The 23,125-nt window shown below is 35.1% G+C and overlaps 1 protein-coding gene across 1 annotated transcript in view; it reads left to right on the top strand.

Annotated features, from left to right (window-relative positions):
* Positions 1 to 23,125, top strand: part of LOC140749199 (uncharacterized) — a 203,870-nt gene that overhangs the window by 135,220 nt on the left and 45,525 nt on the right. Inside the window, exons 5-9 of the mRNA XM_073082247.1 lie at positions 7,715 to 7,873; positions 16,467 to 16,648; positions 19,011 to 19,182; positions 19,491 to 22,429; positions 22,484 to 22,798. Coding sequence (XP_072938348.1) covers positions 7,715 to 7,873; positions 16,467 to 16,648; positions 19,011 to 19,182; positions 19,491 to 22,429; positions 22,484 to 22,798 — 3,767 coding nt within the window. The remainder of the gene's footprint in view (positions 1 to 7,714; positions 7,874 to 16,466; positions 16,649 to 19,010; positions 19,183 to 19,490; positions 22,430 to 22,483; positions 22,799 to 23,125) is intronic.

Genomic DNA, 23,125 nt, shown 5'->3' with positions numbered 1-23,125 from the left:
TATATATTTTAGCTTTAATAATTTCTTGTTATTTAGTTATAAATTTCTTACCCGTAATTGACAATAAAGTATATGAGAACTTGTACAATATAATATTTGGTTTGAGATGCAATGTATTAGGATGTATAACTTTCTTATTTCTAATCTCACATTAGCTATTAGAATTTTTTTCTGACCTAAGTTCCTTTATTAAAATCTCGTCGATGTTCCGAGCTCTCTAAAACCATTTCATTAAATTTGTCTACCTCTGGCAAACCTTTCTTCCTTATCTTTCCCTTTTCCTTACTTTGCGTTTCTTCCTTATCTACCGTCTGCTGTGGGTCGACCTCTCCTCTTTAGTAATAATGATATATACGATCTTTGTTTGTCTCCAGATTTTCTGTGTTCACTACCATTTTTAATATACTTTCAAGACAATAATTTTTATTTTACAATTTTTTTTCCGTATTCCCCAGATTTGTGTTTGTATGTCAATAACTGTAATGCATAACTTAGCAACACGTCGCTCCCATCTGGAATTAATTTCTTAGTCGCTATAGCCTCAGAAAGGGGGTGATATACAAATTCAACACCACATGCTACATACCCAACCTGTGTAGCTGTCTAACTTCATACCCAACTTACCCGATACAAGCGAAGCTACTTATACAAATTCCACTCAAGTAATTTGACGCGTCTCAACTTGCAAATTGTTATACAAAAGTTACACGAACGAAACTTTACGAGGATTTCGTTCGGTAACTATACAAGTCATTAGCGTTTAGCGAGAACATTGTACTTGACTTTACTACACCGTTTATTATAAAATAAGTACATACATATTTAAAAAAAAACATAGACACATTCGGAATACGCTTACAATCATCCGTTCTGGATGTTTTTATTAAACAGTGGTAGCTAAGTCTTGTTAAAATGCCTTTTAGACTGTTAAAAATATTTGACACAGTATTGTGTCTAATGCATATCTTTCTACATCAGTTCTCAACCCAAGTCCCGAGGAGGAGCCTGTTCACGGGAGTAGGATATAAAACTTCAGCTAATGTCTCAATATAAAATTATTTCCAAAATACTCCCCAAAGTCAATATTAGATCACAAAAAACAAAATCAAACAACAGTATTTTAACAGCCCTTAAAAAAGTATACAAGTGACATTACGTTCAAGTAATCCGTCTCAAGTTCCGTCCTTTCAAGTAATCTCTCTTTACGACTCTCCACCCTCAGCTTATCACTTACACCACACTAGATCCCAATTCCTCGGATCAAACCGTCAACTTCGCCCACGCGGTACTTGCCGATGTTATGCATAATGTAGCAATCAGACACTTTGATTGTTTTACGACTCGGCGATGCCTCGTTCAATTTGACTTATGAGTTCGCGATGAGAACAAACTGTCAGTTGTTAAGGCTATGGCTAGGGATTTGTTTAGTTAAGCTGCATTTATATTGTTTAGCCGTCTTGAAAGACCTAGTCACTAATCCTCATCTACGTTATATGAGCAATAGCACTAAAAAGTGATACTTCCAGGCCAAAGTTTTACTGAGTATATTTAGAATATGTTTTTAGTATAAGGCTTTAAATAAATGATGATTGTTTCAGTTTTTTTATCGAAATAAACCCTTTCTTATCTCGGTAATAGATTAAAATAAACATAATTAATCGATTAACAAGAATCTCCGCCCTAATCACTAATATTCGCCGAAAATTTGACAAAAGTAGAATTCTATGCACTTAATCAATTAAGTAAACTAAAATGTCTGTCCATAAAATTATAGAATGTTCAAAACTTTCTAGCACACTCAGCATAAATCGAGTTAAATCATCTCATAAATTCATGTTCAATTTTAATTAATTTCCATAAATCCTGACCATCCACTAACTTGCAAAGTACATAAGTGATCAGATTGCAAACAACAGCTCAGTTCGCTAACATTTGGATTGCAGACCAGCGCTATCGGGCCTCTTGCAGCAAATTGAGTAAAGGAATTATGCGAAGTTTAATTAATCCATTCCGTACATTGGCGTGTGTAAGCTTTTAGTGGAATAACATGGCATCCTAGTTTTCAATTATCAGATAGTATATTCGCTGCTTCGTCAGTTATGTGAATTTCAGCCTTTGAAAACATCTCTAATTGCTCGAAGTTAATTTTCACTTGCTTTAATGAAGAATATGTTAGAGCACTTAGCAATTTTAAGTCATACAACTGAGTTCCTGCCACTTTATAACATCCCTATTAACTCAGTATTCTTATTTTTCTACGACTTTTTTTTTAATACTTACTTATAACAAAAATTCCGTCATGGGAATAATTCTACTGGATTTGACGGATCTTGCACGAACAGATAAAGATTCTAAAAATCAAAGAGATTACGCAGAGATCCTTTATCAAATAAAAAAAAACCTTCCAAGCGAAATGAACGTTGGACTCATTTCAAAGCTCGTTTTCAACAGCTGACAGTCGAACTTACAACTAGTTTACAGCATGTAGATTCGGTGACATTTCAACCGCTTCGCTACGTTCGTGCTATCGACGTGCAAAAGGCGATAGCGTAGTAATCCTAAATCTAATTGCTACGTACATTGGGAGATTATCTAACCTTTTAGCGGAATTAAATAAGATTGCGAGATTCTCTTGGGCTCAGTTATCTTCAAGAGTTATGTAACCAAGGTTTATTTTAGACATTTTGTCTGTCATGTTGTTCTTTTGGGATTGTATAACCTTTTAGCGGAATTAGATGAGATTCCAGTCAGATTATATTTTATTCTACAATAACTGACACAGGATATATTTTAAATAAAAAAAACTCCCGCATATTTTTCCAGGTAAAAAGTTTTCCATGTTGTAGTCTAATCTTGAGAACTTCTAAAAAGATTTTACTGGATTAAAACGAAAATTAGAGTTAACATTGGCTTAGAGTTCCTCTATCAACTATTCCGAAAACAGGCTTTCAGAGATATGCATGAAAACTCTTTTCTACCAAGCATTGACGATTCCACAAAGTTGCAAACAAGGCGAAAGCATACAGACTCTTCGCTAACAACGTTTGCTTTGCCGCCTCGCTGCGTTTGCTATCGAAGTGCAGACGTGGATGGAGAAACCTAAAGTCTAATTGCCTTGGTCTGGATAGGGGATTATGTAACTTTTCAACGGAATTAGAAAATATTCTCTTTGGCCGAAGTTATTTGCAAGAGTTATGGGAGTTAGCTTATTTTTTTGGTATTTTAGATCGTAATTTACTGTCAATTCAAGATTATCCTCTTCGACATATAAGTTTTCTATGTTCTCTTACCGTTATACGAAATGATAAATCATTTCTAAGATACACCTGCCTTTGAAAAGCAAAAATACTTTATCTTTTATTTTCTTTGGAAGAAAAGATACCTAGTACTTAGACCCGGATAAAGTTCAAAGCACCAAGCTATTACTGTTCTTATAAAACATTTAATATCTTTAGAATACCTTTTATAACATTGGATTTATAGTTCAAAAGAAATCTCGAGTCATCTTATCAAGAAACCTCTTTGTAAATGTAGATAAAGCGAAGGAATTATGCGGAGTATAATTGGTTCATCCTGTAGATTGTGGATTGTGACCTTCTAACGGAATGAGTTGATTCTCCGGGGAGTCAAGATCTCGTTACTTGTCGTAAAAATGTCTCAGATACTTGAATACGTTCATTTGGTTAGATTAATGGTATATTATGTTTGTGATGTTTTTGTCTGAAATGGGATTGAATTAGAACGGAATGAAATGTTATGAAATAAGATGTATTTCACATAGCCCCAAGGGAGCGCTTGAAATTGACGTTTACAATATGTCTACTTATACTACGTCACCGAACCGAAATTGTTGGTCTCAGAGTCGCAGGTTCGATAAAAGTTAATTTTACTAAGTCCGATCGAATGAAACTTTTAGTTATTGGTCTGCGTATTTCTATTAATTTATCTATTCTATTAACTTCTTCTCTTTCTGGTCACAACTTTTGTCAGTCAGTTTCAACTTATTTTTACACTTTCACTTATATTTAGTTCAACCTTTGTAATATAAACATCACGAAACCATCAGTGTTAAAGCCACTATAAGCCAGAAACAGATAGCGTAACCTTTAAAGTTAAGCCATCTTTAAGTTTAAACCTTTATAACATTCACAGGAGTTCTAACACTACATAACATATAAGACATGTTACGTAACAGTATGAAAGTTTACACAGGTGTGTTAGTAAGGTCGGAGTTCAGGAGTTGTTTCAAACTGAAATTGCTTTCCCCGAGTTGAAGTTAGCTCTTATCATTTCTACGTTCTCTTATTATTCTGATGTTTATTTAATATGTACTAAGATTATATACTTAATCAATGTAATGAACTGAAATATTTAGAGTTATAGAATATTTTGTTCTGAATCTTGACTTTGACTGACCTTTTCTAAGGTTAAGATTTGCTAGACGTGAAAATTCAACAACCTTTTTTAAAATCTTTGTAATTTTTCTACATATTATAAAATTTCTTCTTAATTTATACTTTTGATGCTTAATTCAAAGTATTTTGAACTATGAGCAATAAAATAATTATACAGGTTGTTGCTTGCGTTAAAATAATTTTGGGTCTCTACAAACTTTTGAAGAAGGTATAACATATGCGGATGATCTCATAGCTAACTCACAAGGAATAAATAATATAAAACTTGTATGTAAGAGAACTTGCAGAGAATAGATTTTCCTAGTATAAGCACTTTCGAAAATTGTAAAAGTTAAAAACAAACATCATAGTCACTTAAGAACTCTTCAGTAAAAACCAGATAGAAGCTTCTGTTGGCGACAAAAGGGATAATTAAAACCCTTTGCCTTTAAACAATGCTTCCACTGAATGATCAAGCTTAAGGCATTATGGAATTCTCAGTGGAAAAAATCACTTTTTCAGACGATATCTTGTATTTTCAACAGCTGTAACAGTTATTATAGTATCTACATTTGTTAAAACACTCAGAAGAGATTTCAAAAATACGATATATTCTTCCATAATCATCTACTTACAATAATACATCTTTATTCACTAATTTATAACATTTCCATTCCAAAAGACATTGCAAAAATCAGATAACAATTCATAACTCACAGCAACTGAATATTCCAAAAATATAAAAAATAGAAAGTAAGTCAAAAGTGATTTATCAATAGCAATTATGTGTTCTATACACGAATCAGTGTGTTGTTACTATAACACATTTCTGCTAGAATTCTGTAGCATTACCATGAGTTGGCATAGAAACGCCACTATAGAAATGGTAAATAGAAAACTATTGTCATTTTGCTAGTGAATAACATAACTACTATCGTTACGGTATTTCTTGACAACGTCTGTCAAATTAATGACTCATGGGACCGAATTTGTATGGCAATAGATCATAATGACATTCGCTAGCAATTTGATTTCGATAGGTTTTTTACGTATCGAGTTACGTAGTGGCTCACACTACGGATTTTAGTTCTACGAGTAACCACCAGAGGCGCTGTACAATTTTTCATACATTTATTTTACGCAGTCGCTAGCGAGATATACTTTTGTAAACTCATGGTAGTGCTACAGATCTATAGTCAGAAGATCCATATCTCTCATTTTTTTCGGGCGTCGTTTTATCTATTGAACAGTCATAAGTACTGTTTGGACATTTTCTTCCCGTAATGAGCTGCTATTAAGTACAGAAAAAGGGCAATCGAGGAAAATTAGATGATCACAATTAAAGTCTTGAAATGTTTGTTACAACTCAGTTTTCTTATATAAGACAGATACACATGTCTTTAGTAATGGCGCTTAGACATTTCATATCGGAATTTGTCCACGTGGTCCTCCTAGTTTCTAGAAATATCTAACATTTTTAGAACCATTGGTTCGTTAAAAATTAAATCTTACAAGAGTATCTGCTCAGTGTTCGCTCGTGAAGAAAATTGTTACTACAACATCTGGAAATGACAAGATAGTTATGTGGAGTATTCCTTAGATTAACTATATTTACCTACTTGAGCTCTTTGTGAAAAAAAACTGTAATATTAATTAGCGGTCTAGATACTTTCTTTGTAAAAAGAACTCCTCAATTTCTTGCTTTGAAATTTTGCGTTAAGGTTCCGGCAAATTCGGCTTAGGTCTTACTAAAATAACTGTACCAGGCATAATACAATATGATAATCTCAATAACGATAACTCACACTAAAATGACCTGAAAATATAAAAAATAAAATTTGTTACTAAAAATCAATCCTGAAATTCCAATTCACTCTACCCGATACACATCACGGATTCATCCGGAAATTGCCTATATCCTGTCGCATCTAACTTGACTCAGGTGTACCTAGATGTAGACTCGGACCAATTGACCTAGATTCCCTAGGTCTAACAGCGCTCTTCCTACTGAGGCGATCTAATCAACTTAGGGAGCAATCCTTCCGCTCTAATACTTTAGATGTGTCACATGTGGATTATACTTCACGGACTGGGAATAGAGTTGGTATTTCATCGTTGAAAATAAATTAGTATTCTAAGGTTTGGGGCTAGTGGAAATGTTAAACAGAAATAGTGGTTTGGACGCAAAATTCAAAATGCCTCGCATATTTCGGACCTCTGGTTTAGATTGCGTTTTCGGGCCACGACCCGTGAAGAGATGAAGATTATTTTGAGAAGAAATTTCGTTTGTGGTGCGCTATTTTTGTTAATTTTTGGAATTAGTTACCACAAAGTCACTTTTGTGTTTAGAATACTTTTAATTTTGAGACTGCGGCCAGTGTTAATGAGAAAACTGGACATTGAAAAGATTTTGTTGCCTCAATTTTATTTTCAGATATTTTGTTTTTAAGTGACACTTATTTTAAGGACTTTGTGTTTCTAATACCTCATCTGAACCTTTTGTCCAATATTCAAGATTAAAACCGGATTAAATCGGATGCGAAATTCGGAAGAACAAAAACAGGACCCAAAGCCCAACCGAGTTTAATGAATACCGGGCGAAGTTTAAAAATGTTCGAACATTAAGCAAATCCCTGTTTGAAACAGGGAATAAAAAGACCGTTAAAAGCTTCGCTCCGAAGTTCGCTTGTTTTTTCAGGCACACTGTTTTAGAAGCGATTGTGCTTGTGAAAAATTATTGTACGAAACGACAATATTTTGAAGAGAAATGGTATCTACATTCTACAGTTTGCCGGATACTTATGCTTTGGATTTTATGACTTTCCGCGCTTAACAAAGAACTTCTTTCAGAGTTAATGTTTGCTATTGTTCTTGAATGTACGAAAGAAAGCAGTTTTCATTTCAACTGTGAAACTGTAATGCTTTTAACGTATCCGCTATACGTATATTTAATAGTTGGACTTCATTTATTTCAAATCGAATACCTTCTTTTTGTTCAATCTTACGAAATATTTGATTGACATTGACTCAAATGATAATTTTTGCGCGATATTCTGTGTCGTTGTACGTCTTGTTATAATCATTGATGATAAATGATGATCGATTATACCTATAATTTGATCTATAGTTTACCATTGAATGCAAATCAGTTTTAAGGCTTTTTAGCAATTACTTGCCGTACCGTTCATATATTTAACTACAGCACTGACACTAGAGACTATTATCCCAAACGTCGAAAATATCCATGTACATAAAAACGTCTGTAAAATTTTCCCTTTAAAAGCTCTGTTCAATCTCATCTAACCAAATTTTATCCACAGCATACCTGGACCCATACGTGGTGCCAGCCAGCCTGGAGCAGCTGCTCGTCTCCAGCGACGTGGTCGGCAACATCCGGTTCAGCCACCCCACCCTGTACGTGTTCCCGGGGGGTCAGGGCGATGCAGCCCTCTTCGGGATCAATGGATTTAATATGCTCGGTAAGTCTTTTGACAATAAGTGGGTCTAATGTGCGAAGAAGAAAACTTTTATAATAGCCACATAATCCGTATAACCAATTAGGTTGTCTTGAATAAAAGATATCAGACATAAGGTTCTTTCTATATTATGGCGCATTATGGCGCAAAACATCAATGACAACATGATAAAATCTTAATTACAAAATATAGTAATAATATATGACATAAGTTGAGTTAGTCACGTTTTTAGCGTATTTTGAGAAATTAGGGAATGCTGCAATGATAACGTTAGGTTTAAAGATGTTTAGTTAAAATAAACGATTTTATTTTCTGAAGGATGTGGTACCTAATCCAGTAGAACATGAGGCTTTCCAATTTAATTACTTATGAAAGAAGTGACTTCTGATGACTATTCTTCTAATTAAGTAAGTTGATTATTAAATTTAGGGGTGATCGAGATTATTTAATATAATGATGTTTATCACATGCACACACATACAAGCTCACATTTCACCCTTACACACTGAAACTCAAGCATTTGCATCGTTAGTGAACTGAATAAGCCAGACTTACGGTAACTCAGTAGCACAGCTTAGATCCTCAAGTATCCAATTTGCTCATACTTTAAATTGAACAAGAAATACGTATAAAATATATCAGAGATCGGATCACTCCGCCTGAGAGCAATCTCATCTTACCGTCAATATTTTTAACCGACTTCGAAAAAGGAGGAGGTTACTCAATTCGACCGTATATATTTTTTTTTTTTTTTTTTTTTATGTTTGTTCGGCGATTTTTTCGCGATGCCGCGACCGATCGACATGATTCATACACCATTGTATGCGGCTAGTTTCACAGGGGGTCCCATTTCGAGGAAATTTGAAAATTTCCGCCAGTTTTCCCGGAAAATTGGAAAAACCCGATTTCATATAAACTTGAATAAGTCGAGTATTTCTTAACCAATTTTAATTTTCTTTTTTTCATATGAAAGGGTGTTTTGTTGCGGTACTTTCCTACCTTAACATTAGTACGCTCTGATGATTAGAATTTAAGTTATGGGGTGGAACTCATCATCACTACCCCTGCTTTTTACATATTTTATGACAACTTACCTTCTGCCCACTCAATTCTCATGAAACTTAAAATGAACATTGAGTGTCTAGGTTATCATGATATGATGGAAAATTTGACCTTCAACTCTTCAACCCTGGTAATGCAGAAGTGCCTCCTGCCTCAACCATACAAGTTAGGCATTTGGAAGTTATGGATATTTAATAAAGTCGATAAGTTGAGATATATGATGGAAAATTTGACCTTCCACTCTTCAACTCTGATAATGCAGAGGTGCCTCCTGCCTCAGCCATACAAGTTAGGCATTTGATGCTTATGAATATTCAATAAGCTTGATAGGTAGAGATATATGATGGAAAATTTGACCTTCTACTCTTCAACTCTGATAATGCAGAAGTGCCTCCTGCCTCAACCATACAACTTAGGCATTTGGAGCTTACGAATATATGATAAGGTCTTTGATTAGAGACATATGATGGAAGATATGACCTTCAATTCTTCAAACCTGATGATGCAGAGGTGCCTCCCATGTAAAGTATATAGATTAGACATTTGTTGTAATGAAGTAGCTAGACAGAGATATATGATGAAAAATTTGACCATCAACTCCTTTTTCTTTTCTTAACTATTGAATTAAGGTAAATTGGACCGGTTCACTCGCAGAGTTTTACCATCTAGTTTGATTTATTTACTTATCTGTTCCTACCTAACCTAGCCAATAATTAGTATCTCATAAAGCTTCGCCTATAGTGTTTCGTATTGAATTGGTTAGGTTAGGTTGGAACATATAAGACAATTTAAAACTAAGCGAGAAGGGCGCGGCAGCGCCCTGCGAGCGGGTGGGTCCAATCCGTATCTATTCAGACCTTACCTTTATTCATGATCACATTTATACAATTTTACATAATATTAATACAAACGTTAGCATATCATCACTAAAAAGGGTGAAAAAAAAAATTTTAACAAAAAAATAAAACCGACTTCTATGTCACTACAAAGTAAAAAATAATTGAAATAAATGTTGGTTTAGTACATATTTCTGAAGTCGGCGCTCATATTGGACACGCTGTTATCAAACGAAATATATTGAGCGCCGACTTCAGAAATATGTACTAAACCAACATTTATTTCAATTATTTTTTACTTTGTAGTGACATAGAAGTCGGTTTTATTTTTTTGTTAAAATTTTTTTTTCTAAAGCAATTACAGCGAAATTTTTCACAGACATCCCTGATATAAACCTTTTAGATGTTGGCAACGTTGGACTTTACGTTATTAATAAATAACGCTTTCTACACTAAAAGCCTCTCACTAAGATTATTCCTTTATCGTGGATGCCATGGACACACACATAGATAACTATACAAACACCCAGCCCCGGAACCTGGAACAAATAGATAAACAAACGAACTTGCGTGTGACTGGTATGGTGACCATTCATTGTCACTGATCATGGGTAATGGATGACGGAATTCAGTGGCCCAATCCAAATCCTAAGATCTGATTTCTCGAAGTTATCTATGTGTTATATTTTCCAAATCTGAACAAAATAATTCACAATGTACTTTAAAATTGGAAATTCTACTTGACTAATTTATTATAATGACTAATTTATATGCTGACTTATATTATACTTCAATTTTGTATTTTTTGTTATCTTTTGTATTATAAATAATTATTAGAATTTTTGTATGTCATAACAACATGACTAGATATAATGGAACTGTCATTAATATGTAAACCACCATGTATACCTATATCTATAAACAAATAAACTATTTTAGCAAAAGTCATTCTTACGTATTCGAAGAAGGGTATGGGTGCTGGTTGAATTACACATAAGGCGATCAAATCCTCAGGAGAGCAACGCATCTGTATTCGACTTTAGGCAGGATCTGTTAAATAGAGAGTTGACTACAGATGGCAATAGACAGTAGTGATTAAATACCATCATTTGTTACTTCAATCATAAAAATAACTAAACGTATTCCAGTTTCCTACGCAACTCAATCTAGACTCCTGAATCCAGAACACTACAGATATTGATTAAAAAATTCGCCAAGCAAGCAACTCACGCAGTTGCTAACTCACATCATCTTGGGGATGCTCAATAAATAAAAATGAAGTCTCCTCAACTACTAAGCACCGGCCTTGGCTGGCTCTCCACTCTTGACACAATGCCAACTAGACTATTGGTTTTCTATCGAGACTTTCCAACGAGTAAGTAAGATGATAGCAATTTATCAACTCCGTTTATATTTCTACGATCTGATTCCACTTACTATAATCGTGAATGAAAGATATCAAGAGTGAATATTGATTTATTATCTTTTATCTTTATGGGAAGTAGTAATAACTGACGGCTTATGTATCTCGTTACTGATGTAGAAAATTAAGCAACGTCATGAGCGGTCAGGAGTTTGATGGGTAACCGCTAGTGGACATTTTATGCTTGGTTCCGTGGAGAGGCACGTTAAGGGGTCGATAAATGTTTTCGGTGGTCTTATGGAAAATTTGTGAAATTCTGACATGGATTGATCATTAACCGTGTTAAATGTACTGTACGTAATGTATAACATTTAAATCAGCCGCATATTCACTAATATTTCTGAGAACTAAATTGGAACGTTTGTCTCACTATACCATAAACAATAGTACTTAACACTCTTTTCACAATAGGAATAGAGTATTTATATTAATACTTATCTATTATTTCTATCGTTGATTTAAATATTTGAATTAACTCTATCGCATTAGTTAACTACGACAGTTAGGGCTAACACTACATTAGTTAGTTCAATGTCTAACTGCGGAACCTTCAGAGCGGCTTCACTTAATGCTATCACGCGGGTTTGTTAATATCCGCAGAATATACGTGGCTTCGTTCAATTGTACTGTTTTGTTGGGAATTTGTTGGGAATAAACTGATGGATTTATAATAAATGAAAATGATGAAGGGACTACAAGTTTCATTACTAAATCATGACGTCATTATGAGACTGCAAAAGAAAGATTTAATATGAACTAAATATATTTCAATAATCAGTGATATTACCATTGAAATCATTAAAGAGTTAGAAATTTCTATTAGTGCTGAGGAGCAACTAAGTCTTGAACAGATGAAAACCTCGTCTACACCTGACCTTCCAAGAGATCTTAGAGGTACTACCTAAATTTATGCGATGCTCATGAGCAATAAGATCCCCTAATGTGTAGACAGCCGGCATCCACACCTTTCCACTGAAACGCAAAAACTGATTTACACTCGAAATAAGTGTGAAGATCCTTCCCCAGTCGGACTATTTATTGGTTCTCTTATTTATTTTATTATTAAATCATCCCTAATAAGTAGATTACCCCATTTCATGGATTACGGTTTGCCCATTACGAGTGGACACCTTCACTAGCCAACGAGCTGATGATTAATTCAAGCAACTATTACATTTATACCAGAATATTTGCTAGTTTCTTTCGGGCGCTTCATAAGTAATTCATGAGACTGTTTTCTTTTCGAACAATACCCTAAAATCAGGTCACGATACTTTCGAACAACTTTAATGCTTGGGAGACCTGAAAATGTCTGAAATAATATCAAACACAATTGTAATCTTTCCCGACATCGTCCCAATATGGTCCTTGAATGAAATGGACGAACTTTTTGTTCAACTCGTTTAAAACTCCGAGATAAGTACAGTTACTAGCTAAGTAAAATGTTCCAAAAAGGGAAAATCGCCTGGAGCTAGGCAAGCTTGGCTCTCAGCCAGAATAGAAGGACAAAAAGATGAAGCTGAAGGACTTTGTACATCGACACAGAATAACTAAAGTAAACGTTTAGAAATATTTTTCATTTATAAGAGGAAAATGAAAGTGCAGTATACTTGATGTGAAGTAATAATTGTGTTTTTGATTGACATGTGGAACAATCAAATCTAAACAGGTTAGTGATCCTTGGTAGCATTATGAGGACTAAGTTTAACCTTTTATCTGTTTTTTTATTATCTGATTTTTAGACTAAACATAACAAGGAATGACGGCCAGCAATTTGCAACGCATACGCATATAGATATGGTACCGGATTTGATTTACGACTAAAAATATAAATAATGAATTGAGTTTCTATCCGAGTCTAACCAAGAGCTATGAATCCGAATCTGAAGTAGAGAAATGTGCCGCACCACAGTTTTCTCATCTATGCAATCTTTGCACATATGTGGGTGCTTTACCCACAAAATAAAATTATAATAACTTTATGATCTTATTAATAGCTATAGATTCCGATAAAACCATTGAAGCGAAAGACGAAAGTAAGGATGAATAATGTCTACCAAAAAGTCTGGTGACTCGTGACTCTTTTGTTAGTTGAGGAAGGCTCCGGGCTTCAATATCGTTAATTAGCTGTTCGAGAATATCTTTTCAAGGGACAACTTCTCGCTAATGAACCTTAGAATTTTGAAAGCATGACAAGAACCATCTCGACTTTAAGTCGGTCTAGCTTCGTAAAATATTTCATACTGTATAGCATGTTATAAGAAATCTACTAGTTTTAATACCAATATTGGAAGGCACTTAGCTGGTATACAAATTAACTACATTTCATTTAGTTTATTTTTTAATTCAATTATTATTACTAATTTGAATAAACATTAATCAAGTATTACAGTCATCCAAAACACAATAAAAGTAAAACTGTAATTTTATTGTCTCTACGAATTTCCAAAAGTAGACATTTTATCAACAATTTGATGCTTATGAATGAAGCGTCCAAATTACCTCCATTATATTAGTAACAATTACTAAACCAGCTTCACGTAGTCCGACGTCCGACGAGTTTTTGGCTACATCATTATTAACGTCTGTAACATCTTTTTCATGTTCAAAATCACTTCGACCTATTATCCCAGTAACCTCATCAATCTTAACCCTTTTAATGTCGCTACATCTTATACACTCGATCGTACGTTATCAGTTACTTATGGGTCAACAACACTCAAGTTATCCAATATTTATCGAACCACGGACTCGGCTCGCAAAATGTCAAGAGCTGTGAACTATGTGACAAGTATCGTGTAACACTTACGTAAATCGAATCATGTACGACAGATGTAGGATATTGTGTGTGTTTGTGTGAGTTATTTATAGGTGTTCCGCTTAATAGCAAGGCAGTAGCGTGGTCATCGTGTTACATTTATCACTTCTTTTGACTGACTGACTTTGAAGTGTCCTGACTTTGGAGTGGTAAATAAGAGAGTCATACGGAATATTACTTACTTCTTGAGGGTAGAAACGAATTTGTGGTCTATAAAAACGTCAGGCCTACTTATAGTTGATTAAAATGTACATTACCTGCAGATTTATTGGTTTGCTGAAATTTAACAAAATATACTCAATTATAATGAAAATAATTTTAATATTATTAATGTTAATCAACGTTTCAAAAATGCTTTCTACTTTATCAAAGTTCAGATTTTAAAATTTCATAATAACTATTCATGCTTTGGCCAGTTATTTTACTTTTCAAAGCTTTGTAATACTTAAAACTTTCATGGTAATTAAATTCTCCTTTCACAGCGTCGAACTGCCAAGGGTATTATTTCAAGTATTTAGCACTTTGTAGTAGATGTTCTTTTGATTCACTAAAAACTAAAAGCTCGCTAGATATTGATTCGATTGGAGTTATTTTCGATATAAAAGAGTATCCTCCTCCGTATCCAAATGCTCGCACTATTTGCCCGATTTATCTATGAAATCTTTTCAAGTGCCTACTCAATATTCGGCACAAAAGGCGGCCTTTTGTAGCAATCTCCTATATATTTCGTAGAGCAGTATATTGGATATCACAAAGGAATTACTTCTATGAAAATTGGAAAAGCGATTCCAGAATTTGGATTCAATCATTTTATATACGAGTATTAAACTAGGATTATCTGTATTTTATGTGAAAAAAACGCATGTCATAAATACGTATAAATTAAAGAGAAAAATCTTTCTTTAATTCATATGTATGTAAGTTCGTCTTAAAATTTAATGAAATTAATCACTCAATTTCAGACACACTCACACAGACGCACACGTAAACACCCAAATTTAAAGCGAAATCTATATTCTTCTTTAGATATCTGTCTAGTCAGGAATAGAATCCGAAAACTTCTGCCTTACAAACCAGCTTGACTCTATCGCAGGGGTAGTCGTCAAATTCTTGTTTGCGGAAAATCGAGAGGCATTATTCGAGGGCTATTATTAAACATTTCACCCTTCGTTTACTTTTAATTGAATACAAATTAAACGCTCGCGAGCTTTTGATTCGAAATTGGTCATCGTTTGAATAGAGGAAAGCACATCGCTCCCTCCAATTTATTTTTCAATCAAGCGCTCGAACTATTTGCCCGATTTATCTTTGATATTCGTTTCGGTCGAATCGATATCCGGCATAAAAGGCGACCTTTGTGGCCTACTATTAGCTGGTTTGGCATTTGGTGTACATTGAACATCCGAAAGCTTTTTTCTTTTGATGTTTGGAAAGGCCGTTTCTAAAAGCACGATATAAAAACCTAACCTACATTATGTTAGGTTATATTTCATGATAGAATCCGTAAAAAATACGGAAAACATGATATAGGTACATGGTAGCCCTGAGAAAACTCATTCTTTCATCTTTGCTTGTCCTGCCGAAATTTCAAAATTAGCCTGACAAATACATAAAATAATATCTATAGATACTATAGAACTTAGATAACTATGGCGATACTTAGGAGTATATTAATTATATCCAAATTAATAAATAATACTTATTACTATCCATTCTAGGGATTGAACCCTGGTCCCTCTATTTGATAGACCACAGCCATGTGTGTGCAATTGACAATTTCCAATAATTACTTACAATTTAAAACATTCGTTTATTGTTTCAACAACCACATTTAATTAATCATACTGTACTGCCACCACACCGGTATAACTCATTTCAATTGAATTAATTATCAACAATAATTACAATGATTGAAACGTATTTTGGTCCCGATCGGAACAATCCGTGAAGGGACTGTATTACTGTTGTTCATAATAAACCGCATTTGTTATTTTTAATTACAGTTCTCCACAAATATGTACTTTGTGTAATAAAGTGAATCCTGTGTGATAAATTTAATTACATTGTATTTGTATTAAATCCGTTAATGTTAATCATGTAGGCCAATATTTGGTACAATAAGCGTTGTTCCCAAATTGTAATCCTCTATCTAATTGTCTTGTCTAATTGTAATCCTACTAACAAATGAATAAATGATTATTATTAAGAAAATCTGATAATCATGTATTCATATTGTATTTGAGTTTCAATATTTATAAAGTGTCCAGGGATTCAAGTTACAATCGTACCAATATTGCTACTTCAATATTATACAAAAAGGAACTTCAGCTCTCAACCTTTTACAATACTACTTCAGGAACAGAGAACACACCAACATAACCTAACCTAACTTTACTCATAATGTTGGTGACCAATTATCAGCTACTTACAAAATCTAACACTCCTTCTGTTTTCCAGTTGACGGCGGCTTCTCCCGCAAGGCTTGCTGGTGGGACTTCGCCCGCCACCTGGACCGCCTGGACGCGGTCCTCTTCACCAGGATCAACAACTGCTCCATCTCCGGCATGTCCTCGGTGCTGCGACGCAAGGCCACTGCTAACGTCTACCCTCAGATTGGACACTTCTTCTGTAACCTTGAAGTAAGGGAATTCTATAAAACATTAATTAAAGATTATTCCGTAACCTTCAAGTAAGAGATTATTGCTGTATCAGGCACTAAGGATATATGTCAAATGGCTTAAGGAACTGTCGTAGAGTCAAGCCCCCTTGTTTTGGAAAGCAATACTAATTAAAAAAATGTGATAATGATAATCATTTAAAAATAATCGTTAGCAAGGCTGTCTTAGAGCAAGGTGTAAATGATATAAGGCGTCTATACCAATTCATTGAATAAAATGTATTATTAATAAAAATAACTTCGTAAAAGATATCTAGGAATTGAACCCTGGGTTTTCGCATAAGAATTTAATGTACGTCCAAGATTTGAACCCTCGATCGTAGCATTAGAACCTATCACTATTTGATGAATGTAATGTCACACTTTTTAGACTCATTAAAATTATTACAATTGTGAACTTAAGCTAAAAGACCGTGAACTTGTCAAGATCAAAGTCAAGTTTAAGGGCACCAGTTCATAGGGTGTGAGCTGGTGACGCGTGTCCAAGGTCAGGTGTCAGGTTCGTAACTCTAGCAGGTCACACATGACCACCCACTGATCATAAAGCCACGTACACTACACTGACTAATTGGCTATTGGAAAAACACAATTTGGAATTGGAAAAATTACATTATAAAATTTCGATTATTTTATTGAAGTTACAAGAAGTAACAAGCATAGCTTCAATAGCTTTAACATAGTTCTGGCTTTTTGTTGAATAAAATGTGATGAGAAACGATTTAAAGATAAATTTGATTTGATTTGAAGGTGGTAGAACAGTGTGTTCGAGCAGCACCACCGTCGCACCTGTTTCAGTGTTAGGTGCTGTTGTGTTCATTCCAGCTTAGTCCTCAGGTATAGCGACGGATCTGTGGCCGACCTCAGGTAGAAAACTAATCTTGTTTGGGGTTGATTGCAGTCCATGTCCATGAGCATTAGTAGCCACTTACCATCATCTGCTATTCCCATATTACAACAAAACACTGCCTTTGTTTTTTTACTATGATTCATGCTACGTAACTTTTATACGTAAATAGCAAATAACTCTACTACAGAACCCTAAACTTGATTATTTTTGTCACTTATTTCTAACCATTTACTCGCTCAATATGTTCATACCCTTACTGGAACGTTATGACAAGAAGCAATTACATCTCCAGTTATGCGTGTACTGGATCACACGTGGGACATTATATAACAACATCGTACATTATAATTAGAGTTGTAGAAGTCTTTTGAATATTGACGCACACACGTATAGTTTATGATCTAGATTTTATATTGAAGTATAGAATAAAATATTCTAATATAAAATATAAATATTCTATATTCGTATCCATAACTAATGCAAAAATCAACCTATTTCTGCACACGGCTTTTATATACTGAGCAGGAATTTGTCTTCGCACGTGAAGTAGATTATTTACTGATAAAATCCTGTTATCTATTTTCGTAATATAATGTTTAGTTAAAATATGTCCAGTTAACGTATTTCTTTTCTTAAATAAGAATCATGTAAAACGGACCAGTCATTGTCGAGTTATAGGCAGAAAAACGGGTAATTAAGACTTACCCTTACGATTTCAAAAAATGAAAGACCGTTATGTTTTGACATACTATATCTATATATTAGCTATTTATTATAAATACGATGAGGTTATATATGTAGCTATAATATGGATTTAGTTCGTATCCTCAATCATTAAATGCCATCTTACAAATGTATATTAGTGACATTTATGGATCTGATCGTTTCACATTAGAGCACAGCTGTTCCTAATTGCCTTAAGTGATATGCGGTGTTCCGGACACGATCTATGTTCTGATCGATTATGTAATGTTCAATAATCAATCTTCGTTTACTACGCCTCAATTTAAACGTTTAACACACGACAAATATACTGTTTGATTTATTCTGTGTTAAATTAGTAATAGTAATGTGTGCTAGGTTCTTGAATCAATACTGTTGTTGACTTTTTGTAACTACTTTTGGTATAATACAGTAGGTACTAATAATAAATTATTTGCAGTCATACTTATTAGACGCTGGGTCTCTCTTTATACTACAATTATTATGTGGAAAAGAAACGTGATTAAATTTAACATAGTATTTTCAAAATTGGAAGTAAACGTAGACATCAGTAAAGAAATTGCTTGTTGTCGAATTAAAATTATGAGAATCCAGTAATCAATCTAATAATATCACATTAAACTGTAAACATGCATCATCATAGAGTAAACTTTTAGGTATTATTATGTATGTAATGAAAATAATTTGACTATATATATTTTTTTCAAATTATTGGACGAACTTTGGTTACAAACATTGGCCAATCATCTTCCAGGAACGCCGCGCGCTCGCGAGCCCCGACGGCGACAAGGACTTGGATCCCCTACTGGTCTCCCTCCTGCAAGAGGGCTCCGACATGATGGCCGACTTGAGACACATCAACCTCAAACCACAACACTGCTACCGCAGCCCCGAACCTATCAACTTATATCACAAAGTTGGACATGGTATGTTAACTGCAGCATATTTTTATTTTTTAGATTGTATTCTGACAAATTACAAAACTTATATACAGACTAAGCTTTAAAAGAAGTAGAAAACGAACAATGTAGTCCGCCTGATGTTAAATGGTCATTGCAAACAATTGACACCTGTTAGCAAATTTGTAAAAGTATAATGACTGAATTGATGTTTATCAAGACGCGATGCTACTGATGGCAGAAATATTGGTTTGAAATTAATGACAATTGATTATATTTAAATATCATATACATATAAAAATATAATATATTAACCATTATTTCCGTTGTTCCAGGAACACTTGATATGTACGTACTGAATCCGTCCAAGGACTCTAAATACGTTCGTGAATTCCTCAAGAAGTGGCACAACACGGAACAGAAGCTCTTCGAAGGCGCCGGCGTGTCCGGACAGTTCAACTTCCCAATCCCCAATCTCGTGTCGATCTGCGCACTGTTAGTGTGGCGACCCGCAAACCTGGATGACACCATCACGAGAATAATGTTTCCCGGATCTACACCACAACACAAAATTTTCGAAGGTCTCGAGAAATTAAAACATTTGGAGTTCCTCCAACATCCCACTTGCACCGGAAGACAGATGGTCCCGCCAGTACCAGCTATTACTGCTACGGCTACCACTGTTACGACGACCAAAACTACCAGCAAGGTTTCAACAAAAGCAAGCAAGGAAAGGAGTATCATCACAGAAAAAATGAAAGAAGAAAAAATGACACAACCTGAAGCCATGCCGACTAAAATATCGGCCATCAAAGATGAACCTGATTCTAAAAACATTATTGATAATAAACTTCTTAATGAACTAGTCAATGGTGAGGACAAGAAAATTGAATCAGTTTTGCAAGAAGCTATCACTGGTAGAATCGAAACAAAACTGGACGACAAATTTGCACACTATGAGAGTACAGTAATGGATGGCTTACCTAAAAAGAAAGAACCTAAGAAGAAAGATATAGCAACAGAAAAGAAGGCAAAACGTGCCGAAAAGACTGAAGACACAATGGTCAAATCTGAAATTAGAAAAACTGAATCTGACGTTAAACCCAAAGTAGATACTAAAAAGAAGACTGAAACTAAAACCAAAACAGACACGATGACAACATCAACATCAAAAACGAAGATAAGCCATCGAGCTGCACAAAAATCTGTTGAAAAGAAAATGACGACGAGTATGATGGAAAAGAAAATGCCATCTGATGACAAAAAATCACCTCCTGCCACACCCAAAAAGGAAGTCAAACCTACGCCATCTGTACCTGCAGTCAAAGAAAAGATTAAATTAAAGACTAGGAAAGCCAGTCCCGGAAGTACACCCGCTAAGAGTGTTAAAGAAGCCAGTAATCGTAGAGTTGTTGAGTCGAAATACAAACAAGTATCGCCCAAACGTGATTTAACTCAAAAAGCACCAGACAAAAAGGAACCTAAAGCCAAACGAGAACCCATTTCTCGAAGACCCAGACCGCTCGCATCGCCTGTGAAGGGATTAAAGGCTATGAAGAGTCCCACTAAAGCTGCAAAATCCATGAAAGTTGATACCAAACTAAAAGGATTGCAGAGAGTGAACTATGAAGATATCTTGAAAGACGCTAAAAAATCAGACGAAGATACATCAAAGTCGATCGATGACATTAAACAACAAGAATTAGACGAAAGAGAGGAACAAGAGATTGTGAGGGAAATCGAAGCAGTGTTCAATAGGGACAGTGAACCCGAAGAAAAACAAGAGTACGTTGGACGCTCCGATATTGAAAAAATAACTTGCTTATTAGATGATACCAAAACTGAGACCATTGGTGACGGGGAATTTGAGGAAGAATATTTAATTATAGAGAAAGAGGAAGTTGAACAATATATCGGGGACGCTATACCTGAACGTGAGATTCAAGAAAAGGAAGACGAATTACAGAAACATATTAAGGACATTAAGGAATCTGAAAAGAAAAAAGAAGATATCAAAATAAGTCAAGTACCAGCAGAAGAGGTTGAAGAACCTAAACCAGCTATTGAACCTGAAACTAAAGATATTGAATCAAAGGAACATTCAGTGAGTGTTGAAGAAAAACAAGATATTAGTAGTGAAAAGAAAACATCTGACAGTAAAAGTGCTGTTATTAAGCCTAAGGACTCACTTGAACTTAACATCGTTCAAGAATCCCAACCTGACGAGAAAATATCTACAACGGTTGAATCTGGTGCCACCACTGCACCAACATTACCTGAAGATGAGCGCATCACTTTAGATGACATTAAGGAAGACCAACAGGTGGAAGAAAAACACGTTAAAGAAGAGACGAAAGAAGTTATTCCTCCACAAACTCTTATTGATACTCAAAAACCACCATCGGCAGAAAGGAGTCCGAAGATGGAAACTCAACCTGCTCCTATCCGGGAAATCGTTAAGACACCCGACGAAGTTGCTGACCTTCCCTTACACGAGGAAGTTGATTATAGAACGTATGAAGAAAAGAAAACACCAGTCGAAGAAGACATTTTCAAACGGAAACCTGATGTTGGCTTCGTCCACGAAATCAAGGTTCCAAAGGATCTACCACTCAAAGAAGACTTAATGACCTACAAAGGCTTGAAAACCATTCAAGATGACGTTGTAGTAAAAACTGTGGAGCGTCCATCACACGCTGAGTTAGTGACTGTAACTCCAGGCTCCGCTCCAGAGTCGCCAATGTATCACGATCAAATGAAAACCTCAATTTTACCTGGAAAAGAATTGGAACCCGTCAAAGAGTATGATGACGGTGAATATCCATATGGACAGTACACGGAAAAGTTACGTGAAACTCATATTACGACGGTCGATTCGCCCGTCGATGACGATATCATAATTGTAAAAGATGACGATATTATTATTGTTGAAGAAGTCCATATGCCCGAAAAAATACCTTCTATTCCAGAAGATGTGGAGAAGGAAATAGAAGAAGCACAGAAACTCGAATTATTAGAAAAACCACCACTGAGTCCTAAAGACGTAGAAAAAATTGTAGCTGACGTGGCCGAAGTGCTTAAATCTGATAAAAGCTTAGAAGAAATTATGGCAATTAAATCACCTGTAGCTCAAAGATCTCCAGATGCATTTAAGACCGCCGCCGACACAATTGAAGCAACAAAAATGTTAATTTCTTCTGAGAGGGAAGTTGCCCACTACAAACCAAAAGAAGTAGAAAAGAAAGAAGACGTACAAGAAGTTCAACCTGCAGAGGTAGAGGTTGAAGAACCAAAATTAGAAGAAAAACCGGAACCAGGTGTAACTGAGAAACCTATAAAGGAAGCATCACCAGTTCGGTCAATTACATCAGAAGATATTAGCGACGTGTCTGATAAGACCGTCTTAAGTGAAGGCAAACGAGTTAAACGAGACTTAAAAGATGTAACTAAAAAAGATGCTGATGAAACAGACTTTGCTGTTCAAAGAGTTAGCGTTGGAGACGTTGCAATTGACAAGGATATCAAAGATTTACAAAAGCCGACCGAGGAAGAAATTCCTGAAAAACGGTTAAGTGTCACACTGGAAGCCGCTAAAACATTAGAGAAACTGGAAGAAAAAATTGCAGATCTCAAGAAGAAAGAGGTTGCGCAGAAACTTCCACAAGAGAAACCATTAGAAAAGGAACCTGTTAAAGATTTATCTCCAGAGCCAAAAGACCTGGCCATCGATGAGAAGGCAACGGAAAAAGAATCTGCTGCTGTTCTCGATGAAGTTCTTAAAAAAGAACTTCCAGAAGAGAAAGTACCACAGATTCCAGAGAAGGTCAGTGAAAAGGAAGAAACCAAAGTAGAAGAAGAAAAGGCAATCGAAAAAGTTGACGACACGAAAACTACACCCGATGATACCGCTGTAAAAGATATACCCAGCCCCGACTTAGTACAAGATGTGACCGCCGAAGGCGTGGAACCA

The sequence above is a fragment of the Epargyreus clarus genome, unplaced genomic scaffold (assembly GCF_041222505.1).
Source record: "Epargyreus clarus isolate Ecla_fem2 unplaced genomic scaffold, WU_Ecla_fem_2.2 ptg000017l, whole genome shotgun sequence".
Classification (NCBI taxonomy): domain Eukaryota; kingdom Metazoa; phylum Arthropoda; class Insecta; order Lepidoptera; family Hesperiidae; genus Epargyreus; species Epargyreus clarus.
This window is presented reverse-complemented; position numbering and strand designations above follow the sequence as displayed.